The sequence below is a fragment of the Hydra vulgaris genome, chromosome 08, assembly GCF_038396675.1.
Source record: "Hydra vulgaris chromosome 08, alternate assembly HydraT2T_AEP".
NCBI classification, from domain to species: Eukaryota; Metazoa; Cnidaria; class Hydrozoa; order Anthoathecata; family Hydridae; genus Hydra; species Hydra vulgaris.
The window spans coordinates 40,004,285-40,015,950 of NC_088927.1; the positions used below are offsets into that span (position 1 = coordinate 40,004,285).

The window sequence follows — 11,666 nt, forward strand, 5'->3', positions numbered from 1 at the left end:
ATTTAATAATTAAAAAAAGAAAATTAAAAAAAGTTTTTTTTTATATATAAATTTTTTGTACAACTTTTGTATTCTTTTTTTTTAAGGTGGTTGTTATTTTTAACTACCGAATTTAAAACAAGTTGAGGAAAAAAACATAATTTATAACTATTTTACAATAATTGAAAGTTTTGACATGCAATTTATCCACAATTTTTATCAGTCCGTATATTAAGAAACTAATTTGCTATATACGCTAGAACTATGAAAAACTTTGTTTTTCATAGTTCTAGCGTATATACGCTAGAACTATGATGAATAAATAGATCCTTATAACTAAATTTATAAAAAAAATAATAATAACCGCTAAAACTTGATGTTTTGGATATTTTTTTTACAGATTTTTGGAACTCCTGACATAATGTAAGTGAAAAGAAAACCGGGTGAAACATTTTTACCAGCTCTAGTGCCTATTGTTAAATTTGGTGGAGGTAGTGTAATGATATGGGGTTGTATGGCTGCAGAAGGACCAGGGGAAATGTTTTCATGTGAAGGAAATTACCCATAAATTTTCTATGGGGTAAAGTCAGGCGACTTTAACCCCATATTCTAAAATTTAGGCTATTTTTTACCAACCATTCCTTCATATGATGTACAGCATGGCATGGAGCATTGTCTTGCTGAAATAATATTGAAGATTTATCTTCATTTGGAAATATTTTATTTACAGATGTGTCATAACACACTTCTGACACTTCAATGTAATTTTTTGAATTTAGATTTCCTTCACATGAAAACATTTCCCCTGGTCCTTCTGCAGCCATACAACCCCATATCATTACACTACCTCCACCAAATTTAACAATAGGCACTAGAGCTGGTAAAAATGTTTCACCCGGTTTTCTTTTCACTTACATTATGTCAGGAGTTCCAAAAATCTGTAAAAAAAATATCCAAAACATCAAGTTTTAGCGGTTATTATTATTTTTTTTATAAATTTAGTTATAAGGATCTATTTATTCATTATTTCTAAAGAACATAACTAGTTTTCATTTACTTCAAAGTTTGATTCATCAGACCAGATTACTTTACTCCATTCTGCAGATGTCCAATCTTTGTAGCCTATTCTAGTCTTTTTTTCTTTTTCTTTTCTAAGAGTCGAGGATTTTTCTTGCCTTGCAGTCTTTCAATCAACATTCTGTCAATCTTCTTTTAACAATTTGTGCAGAAATATTGGCTCCAGTTGTCTCTTCAAGGTCATTTGATAGTGACAAAGACAATTTACGACAATTTTCCTATATCATCCCTGATATCATTTGGTCTTGTCAAGCTGTAATTATCTTTTTTCTTTCAGTTTGGCGTCTACTTTTGAGACTCCCTAAAGTTTTGTGTCGTTTCAAAGTTAGTTGCACTGCACCACGGAAACATTTCAATATTTTTGCAATGTTTTGCTCACTTTCTCCTTGCGAATGCAAAAGAACAATCTGCATTTGTATTCCTTCACTAAGTTCACATCGTTTATCCATTTTCTCAATGAAAAATATTATTCAATAAAATTTTCACCACAAAAAATCACTATTTACACTTTTTAACTCTTTAAATACATCTGCACTGTGCAAGGTATAATTATAGAATAAAAACAGTATTCACATTTTTATTATAAAATCGAGAGTAATGGGAATCCCAGTAATTAAATATAACTTAAGAGGTTCCCCAATTCTTACTTAAAACCCATTGATTTAGCTTGAATATTACATATTTAAAGTATATTATTTGTTGTTTTTATCAAATTTTTCAAGTGGATTTAACCTTATGGCCATTGCTGTATATACATATATATATATATATATATAAATGTATATATATATATATATATATATACATACATATATATATATATATATATATATATATATATATATATATATATATATATATATATATATATATATATATATATATATACACATATATATATATATATATATTTATATATATATATATATATATATATATATATATATATATATATATATATATATACACATTTAAAGATATTTTTGCTATAATAAATCTCTTTTATACCTGGGTATTGCATGCCCAAATCCAAACCCAGTTAAATAATGTCAACAGTCGGTGTATGCATGCTCCCACCCATCTTTTAGAATGATGCCCCCACCACTCTTTTGGAATGATGTCATTAGTGATGTTTCTTATTTATTTATGTTCATATTATAAAGTGCATAAATATTATTCTAGTTCATAAAAAATATTTATTTTTAAAACATTAAAAGTTATATTTAATTTTATTTCTAGGCCTTACAAACATCAAGAAGATTTAAAAGAGTTTACAGAACTTGATCAGTTAGAAAATGCATCACAAATGAATCATGACAGGTTAGAAATACCAAAGATACATTAAATTGTTTATAACAAACCTATTAACAAATTTTATTTTTTATAAGCTGTTTGTAAGTGTTAACAAAGTTCACATTGCCTCAGCCTTGCTACTCAGTTTAACAGATATGATAAATGTTGTTCTATGAGTGAAGTTAATTTTTCACTTTGTTTTTTCAAAGACCTTTTTTCCTGTTTTTTGTGTCATTGTTTCATGCTCTAATCACAGATTTTTCTACACAAGATAATTTGTCAACCAGCATGAGCATATTATTTGTAGTTTTATCAATTCAACTGAATTGATAAAAGTTGAATTCTATAAAAAGTTGATATTGAACTGCATTTTTTAAAAATTAAGATAATTTACTAACCAATGAGTTCAAGAGTAGGGTTTTTAACATTCAAGAGAAGGAGAGTTTTTATTAGGTGTATTTGCACTTCTCTATTTTATAATTTGGGAATTTTTATTTCATATTTGAGATTTTTATAACACTTTTTTTGACATTTTGTTGTTTATTTATAAATCATTATTTTATAAATTTTTGTTCAAATAAAAAATTAAACACAAAAGAAGTACATTGAAATATTTGAGGCAAACTGTTCTTTATTTGTTTTATTTTGTTTTACAATTTAATATACACAAAAATTAAATATAATATATTGAAATAAAAATAATAAAATACAATTTTGGTGTAAAACATATGATATTGAATATAATTTTGATGTAAAAAATTAAAAGTATTATTTTGTTAAAATAAGATTGATTAGATTTTTTAAGCATTAATTGATATCTAATATGTTATAAGTTCTAACCCCAGTAAAGTTATAAAATTTAGCATGGCCTAATAGCCGGTTTATAATATGTTAAATATTATAAATTTATACTAATTTATTATTATTTTATTATAATTTATTATTATTTTAATATTATAAATTTATTCTTACATTTATTAAATATAAGCATACTATTTATTAAATACTTATATTAATATGTATATATATATATATATATATATATATATATATATATATATATATATATATATACATATATATATATATATATATATACATATATATATATGTATATATATATATATATATATATATATATATATATATGTATGTATGTATGTATGTATATATATATATATATATATATATATATATATATATATATATATATATATATATATATTTATTTATATATGTATATATATATATATAAATTTATACTTATATTTTTTTAAATATAAGCATACTATTTATTAAAATTATATTAATATATATGTGTGTATATATATATATATATATATATTATTTTAAAACATCAAGAAATACAGTTTCTCTCAATACAAATAATATTATTTTATTAGAAATTTTCGCTGGGTTATAGATACCAGCATCATCAGCTTGTAAAATGTTACAATAATTTTTAATCGTTATAGTTTATATAAAATTGTTACTATTGACGTCAGCGGTTGAATGGCTTCTTTTGATTTTTAAATTTTAAAAATGGCGTCCAAAACATAGTTTTTACATATTGGCCTTCATCAAGGTTAATTCCGCCGTTTCGCGCAGAGCACATGTTGTTTTGTATTTCTAACGCCTCTCTAATTTTTCTTTCAAACTTTTTATTTTCTACTTTTAACGTTCTTGTTTTTTCCCAAATAATATTTTCTTTGCAAAAGGTTTTATGATATGCTAATGCAGATTGATTAGGCTTGTTTTCATTAATGCTCTTCTGATGTTGATGCATCCGCGTACTTACCTGCATTTTTGTTTCACCTATGTAGACTTTGGAGCAGTTGCATTTTATTATATACGTTCCAGGTTGGCTGTTACTTGGTAGTTTTGTTTTGTTTTTTGATGTTAATAAAGATCTTAAATTTGGGTTTGATTTAAATACTGCTCTGTACCCTGCTTTTCGGAATATTTTTCGAAGTTTTGGTGAAAGGCCTGGTACCCAAGGTAAAGACACTACAGGAAGATTGTTGCATTCTGATGGAATTTTGTTTTTATTTTGTCTTTTTTGATGGAATTGTAATATTCCTCAATAGCTTTTCATCGTACCCATTTTCAATAAACATGTCAATTAAAAAATTTATTTCGTTTTGCAAATGATGTTTACTACAGATGGAGTAAGCTCTGTGGAGAAAACCTTTAAATATAGCTGTTAAAATATTTGGATCGTGATTTGAATGCGGTTTAATTTGAATGTTAGTGATTGCCTCTTTTCGATATACTTTGTACTCATATTTTCCTAGTGTGTTATTTGTAATGGTTATGTCAAGAAAGTTAAGCGTTTTTGTTTCGTTTTCAACTTCAATTGTGTATTGTATTGCAGGATGTTGTTGATTTAAAATATCTTGGAACTGTTTTGCTTGTTTGATGTTAGGAAATCTTGCATGACTATCGTCAACGTATCTTAAAAATGATTTTAGATTAAGTGCCGGATTTTGTGTCAAAGCCATTTTAATTGCATTATTTTCATGGAATTGTAGAAAAGATTCCGCGAGAACAACCATGAAAGAAAGTCCGATTGGTCCTGAGTTTTCCATTACGTGAATCTCATTGTTCCAATGAAAATAACATTGATATAAGCAAAGTTCTATGAGTTGCTTTATTTCAGGTATACTTAGTTTTGTTAAGTTTTTATATGATAAATTGTTACTTAATTGTTCTAAAAGTATAACGGTGGCTTCTTTTAACGGAATTGACGGGTACAAATTTACAACATCATAAGATACTTGAATATCATTGTTGGCGACATTCCAATTTTCAGCTTTTTTTATAAAGTCAAAAGAGTTTTTTAATCGTGTCGGATTTTCATTTAAGACTGGTTGTATTATCTTAACTAAGAATTCTGATATTCCGTGGTTTGGTGTGCCAATGGTAGAGATAATTATTCTCATAGGGTACGATTTTTCCGGTTTATGAGCTTTTATTACTCCATACATTCGAGGTGGGATAGGATCACTTGGATATATTTTTTCGTATTCCTCTTTAGAAAACCGCTGTTTTTTATTTAGTTTTGAAAGAAATCTTCTAATTTTTGCCGCGTAACTGGCAGTAGGGTCTTCACTAATAATTTTTGTCGGACCAATTTGTTCACGGATTTTTTCTAAAGCTTTAGAATGTTCAATTCTTACAAAACCTGTTCCTTTGTCAAACGGGTATATAGCAATGGTTTCATCGTTTTTTATTTCTCTAAAAGATATCCTCTGTTCTTTTGTCAGATTGTTATTTATTTTTTTCTCCGTTTTTAGTATTCTTAAAACATTTTTTCTTAAATTTTGTGCGTTTTCTACTTTGTTGTTGTATTCTAATTTTAACGCAGAAGACTCTGTTGTTGTTATAATATCCATGTATGGTATCGACTTTAAAGATGGTACAAAATTTGGACCAAGGTTTAGAAAATCATTGTGACTTATGGAAATATCGGTATCGCAAAGGTTTAAAACTGCGTCCTTTTTATATTTTGTTGTTTTTCTCGCAATATCTTTTCCATTTGCATGTTCACTTTGAAGTATGTTAAACTTTTTTATTAATCGTTCTTTTGATTTAACAAACATGCTTTCCCTTGATTTTTCAGTAATTTGTTCTAATTTAATATAGTCTTCTTCATTAAGTTTACATTTAAGAAAGTTTTGAAGTTTTTTAACATCATTCATAAAATTAAAGAATCGTTTCTTTGAATCATTTTTTATGCAAATTAAGAGTTCAAATCTAAAACGAAAAATTATACCTACTGCTCTTTTACTTTTTATTGGAGAGTTTATTCGTAACGATTTTGGAATAATTTTATGTTTTTCGCATTTTTGTAAAAAAATGTATTGGTTTTTCGATTTAGCAACAGATTTTTTTAACGATTGTAATTGTTCAGTGCTTTTGTAGATTTTAGCTCCGTATTTAGCTGTAATTAGAAATTTGAAAGATGACATCTTGTATGAGAGTATATTATATATTATTTTAAAACATCAAGAAATACAGTTTCTCTCAATACAAATAATATTATTTTATAAGAAATTTTCGCTGGGTTATAGATACCAGCATCATCAGCTTGTAAAATGTTACAATAATTTTTTTAAAAAAAAATTATTGTAACATTTTAAAAAACAACATGTGCTCTGTGCGAAACGGCGGAATTAACCTTGATGAAGGCCAATATGTAAAAACTATATTCTGGACGCCATTTTTAAAGTTTAAAAATCAAAAGAAGCCATTCGACCGCTGACGTCAATAGTAACAATTTTATATAAACTATAACGATTAAAAATTATTGTAACATTTTACAAGCTGATGATGCTGGTATCTATAACCCAGCGAAAATTTCTTATAAAATAATATTATTTGTATTGAGAGAAACTGTATTTCTTGATGTTTTAAAATAATATATAATATACTCTCATACAAAATGTCATCTATAAAATATATATATATATATATATATATATATATATATATATATATATATATATATATATATATATTTGCGCTTATTTACTTCCAACCACTATTGTGTTGAGAGTTATTAAAAAACAAAGAGTAAAGTTGAAAAGCAAGGAAATATTTGACTGAAGACTTATATGTCTTCAGTCAAATATTTCCTTGCTTTTCATTATAAGTTTCAAAGCATTGATGTGAGGAAAAAACAAAATGAATAAAATTCTAGAGCATGAAGAAACAGTAAAAAGATGCAACTATGCTAAATGATGAGTTAAGCCAGAACAAGCTTTGTTTGAACCAGCTTGAGAATTTAGCTCATTTGAGCAGCAACCATGATAGTATTCGTAGAAAAGAGAATGAGATGCAACTTTACGACAATGGGAGAGCGACTCAAGCTTGGCAGCTAGAACATATCTAAATTCATATTCAATATTTTTTCATATATTAATTTAATTAATATATAATTAATATTTTTCAATATTAATTCATATTCATATTCAATACTTTTTTGGACCTTATAAGTGAGAAGGTTGTTAATTGAGAGTGATTTTTGACAAGAGCAACAAAAGACTGAGAGGAAACTGATATGGCGATTTTGTTGTTTGTGAATTTCAACAATACTGCAACTCATACAATTTTCAACTTTTCAATTCTTCTCCCAACTGTTTCCTTGCTCTTTAATTCTATTCTTTGTTTTTTATATTCGATACAGGGACAAATAAGAGATTTGTAGAAGTAGAGAATGGAATCAGGAAGTAAAGTAACAGCGAGCATGATAAAGAGATGCAATCTTAGCAGATGCTAACTTTGCAGTTGATTGTATATATGGTTTCCATGAGAGGTCAGTTGTGAATGATAATCCAAGAAGATATAAAGAAGAGGTCTCAGTGAGAGAATTGCCACTCATTGATATAGTAATATCGACAGTATTGCTATAGTCATTTGCAGTAAATAACTGAGTTTTGTTGGAGTTAAGTCACTGCAAGCCCCAAGCTGTTACAGAAGAGAGATCAGATTCAAGATTGGCTGCTTGCTCTTTTGTAAGACTATAATAGGAATGTTTTCTGGACCACAAGTCATGAAAGAGTTTAATTGAAAATTGACTTTAGCATCAAAAGCTGTAGTGATTTGGATGTGTAACAATGGGATAATCTTTTTAACTGGAATGGCAGGAAGAGTATGGCCGATAGATTCAAGAATCAAATTAGAGGAATTTTTGCAATTATAAAACGACATTTGTTCTCAAGAGAGATGTTCTTGCGAAAAAGATGAAAAAATTGACTTCAATTTAATATAGCAACTGCACAAGACTTTCTTTATGGTTATTCTTAGACTTTCTTTATGATTTTTTATGGTTTTCTTGTGAAAACCATGAAAAATGAAGCTTGACTTGAAACAGACTAGAAGTAATTAAAGCTTCCATACCTGTTTGGGTATCATCATGTAGAGAGGTAGCAGCTTCAGGAGAAAAAGGTAGAAGTAAGAAAACCTGGAGGCTGCATTCCATATCATATGAGCTTCAATTAAGAAAAAAAGATGCTTGAGAAACAGCATTAAAGGGTAGGCAAAAGCTTTATGATAATGATGATAATGATGATGATCATCTTCATTATCAACATAATGATGTTAATGTAACACCGGTCACAATCCCAGCAATATTTTACCAAACCCGGTCCTGGCCCTGGTCAAATATCAATCCTGGTTGCTTACTAGTGACATCTGGTGTCACATTTCACAGGTGTTTCCATCGCTAAGCTATCATCATGAATTATTGAAATTTGGATGATTTTGAATTAAGTTTTCTCAAAAACCACTTAATCAATTTAAATGATTTTTCATATTTAATGATGATGGCAAATAAATAATTATTTCAACGAAAAAACTTTTATTTTAACAAAAATTAAAGCAAATAAGTTCTTTGTTTTTTATCTTAACTTTACGACATGCCAAAAATTTAATTTTTATAAACCCGCCAAAATTTTATATTGTGTCACTTTTTTTGTAGCATTAATCCATAAGTCTTGTAAACTTTTAAAATTATATTCACATTCGTCTCAGTATTCCCTTCACAATTTCCCAGTAAGATTTGATGACTTGCTGCTCAGGACAGTTTGTTGTCCTTTGGAACAAAATTATTATTTTATTACTCCATTACTTTTTTGGAATTGTGGATTGATAGTAGATCTGGTCTGTAAGTTTTTTTTTAGATCCATTCCTGATTGAATTAGAATTTCACTTGTTATTTTCGATAAAGCATTTATTGGTGTATCATAGACTGTGTCCATATAGACACAGTCTATGATACACCAACATTATTATTAGCTTAAATATGAATTGGAGTTTTTTTGCTGTTAATGCGTTAGTTCTCGATCATACCAATCTAATGATTTGTAAGAAATTATTGCAAGTTGTAAGAAAATTTGTTTAGAGTTGTACGTGTAAATTTAATTTTGGAAAGCATCTCTTAATTAATGGTTTTTATTTGCTTTTATTTGTACTTATCTAAAAATAAAAGCCTAAAAATATATACTAGCATCTATTTTTATCAAAAAAAAAAAAAAGGAAAACTTTTCAAAATATCATTAATAGTTAGTGTTTTTAATTCTGCAAAAAGATTCTTTTACTTGTTCTGTAAAAGTTTAAGATAATCTACCCCTTCAAACCCAAAAAGTTTTTTGAAGAGATTTAAAGTGATCTCTTTAAAGAAGAGGTTTAAAGTGATCTCTTTGAAGAAGATGTTTAAACTGATCTCTTTGAAGAAGAGGTTTAAAGTGATCTCTTTGTGCTCTAGATTTTTGATGCTAATTTTTTAAATATTTAAACTAAATCTAAAAAGTATTATTTTTTGGATTTGAAATCGTTTCTTATATTTTTGTTTATTTGATTTATTAAAACGTTTTTAAATTTATTTTTGATTTTTTTATATTTTGTTTATAATTTGTAATTTTTTTAAACTTTGAAATTATCTTTAGGTCTTATTACCACACGCTTAACAATCAACTATTACCTAGTCTGGCACATCATGATATAAAAGCTGAAGATGATATCGCTCCAGAGTGGTTAAAGGAAAAAACTTTAGAGGCAATTATTTTTACTCCTGATTTAAAGAAGATTGCGTTCGAATTTTATTCTCTTACTTAAATGATTTTTTTTTATCTTTGTCTAGATGATTGAAGAGTTTACTGATTTAAATGCTGGTGAGAAGCAACTGATGAAATTGTGGAACATTCATGTTTTAGAAAAAAAGTAAGGGCTTTATTATTGTTCAATGTTTGATTTTTTAGAAAAATTTGCCGTACGGAAACGTATACCCGACAAGAAAATTTGGTGTGTGCTGCATGTGTTATTTAATGATAACCACACTCGATTTACGGGATGGCGCGTAAATATGGGCCATATGTGCCTATAATATTTATACACTTTAGGTGGTAGCCACATATGGTCCACATGTGGCTATAATTCCTACGCCACTTATGTGTTATAAATATCATAATCATACATGGTTCACATCTACGCCATCTCATAAATCGAGTGTGGCTATCATTTGTGGTGCGCATCAAATTTTCTTGTCGGGTATCATGTTTATCATATTTATATTGAATTTATGAGATTTATTTATGGTTTAACACTTTAGTTATATTGCTGACTTCACTTGTGCTAGAGGATGCATATCTTTTGCCGAGGAATATGGTAAAGAAATTATTCAAAACAATCTAATCAAAAATTTTATGCTTCATCTAAACAACTTAATTGATTTTCATATTATACCACAATCTGTGTTGGTTAAGTCGATGGCCATCATCTACAAGTTGAAAGAAGAACTTTCACCAAAAATTTAGAAATGTGGAAAATAGTTTCACTGCTTTACCCTTCACTTTCACTTTCTTCCTTGTTTCTACTTTTCTGTTTAGTGGTTTCTGTTTAGTGGTGCCTATAAAAATTTATGTTTTAGGTAGAACATATGTACATAATATACGATATTTTAAAGAAAGTTTTATGATCGATTACTTTCATTATTTCATAAGAAATTTTGAAGTTTCATTACGTAACATCTAGTGTTTGATGGTAAATGATAGTGGACGTATTAAGTCTAAATTTAAAATTTTTTTAAACGGTGCTTTATTTTGGCCTTGTTTATAAGGACTGAATGGGTTCATCTTCCTCCCGCCCCTCTTTTTTTTTTTAATTGGTTGTTTTTGAACCTTTTTATTGTCGGTATGAGCGTATAAAAAAGAAATTTAAAGAAAAAAAAAAACTCAACTAAATAGTGAGCTATATAACGGATTGGCTTGAAAATAAAAAAAAGAGAAGTTTTTGACGGTTTTCGTTCGCATAAAGTTAAGAAAATGAGCAAAACAATTTAAAACACGAATATAAAGAAGGTAATTTCTAACGCATTTTTAGTAGTGCTTTTCTATTTCCAGAATACTTTTTTCTCCTAAAATTCATAAAATATTTATATACCTATGGGGTGTTTACTTAATAAACCGAAAGCATTTCAAAAGTTGGATTTTTGACTTGTTAACAATTATTGATTTGAATTTAAAAAAAGTATTATATAATTTTATACGAATTTTATAGCCTTGTTCTAAGTTCTTAAAAAACTTTGTCGAAACCGACACCGTTTGTTTTTATTGAAAAGATTATTAAAAGTTTTTATAAAAGATAACTTCTTAATTAGTCGAAGTAAATATAAAGTGTATTTTTACTATTGTATATCTACTAATGTAATAATTGGGATTAGAAACAAATATTTAAAACGTATCTGTATATTTATAATAGCCAAAAAGATTATTATCGATAAATTTTACGTTTTTTATTTTGATAATATATTTAAAAGA

General features: G+C 27.2%; 1 protein-coding gene across 1 annotated transcript in view; it reads left to right on the forward strand.

The window, feature by feature from the left end:
• LOC100203032 (polycomb protein suz12) overlaps positions 1-11,666 on the forward strand; it is a 64,886-nt gene extending 53,220 nt beyond the window's left edge. The window contains exons 11-14 of the mRNA XM_065803697.1: positions 2,296-2,376; positions 9,798-9,906; positions 9,992-10,071; positions 10,460-11,666. Coding sequence (XP_065659769.1) covers positions 2,296-2,376; positions 9,798-9,906; positions 9,992-10,071; positions 10,460-10,664 — 475 coding nt within the window. The 3' untranslated portion in view covers positions 10,665-11,666. The remainder of the gene's footprint in view (positions 1-2,295; positions 2,377-9,797; positions 9,907-9,991; positions 10,072-10,459) is intronic.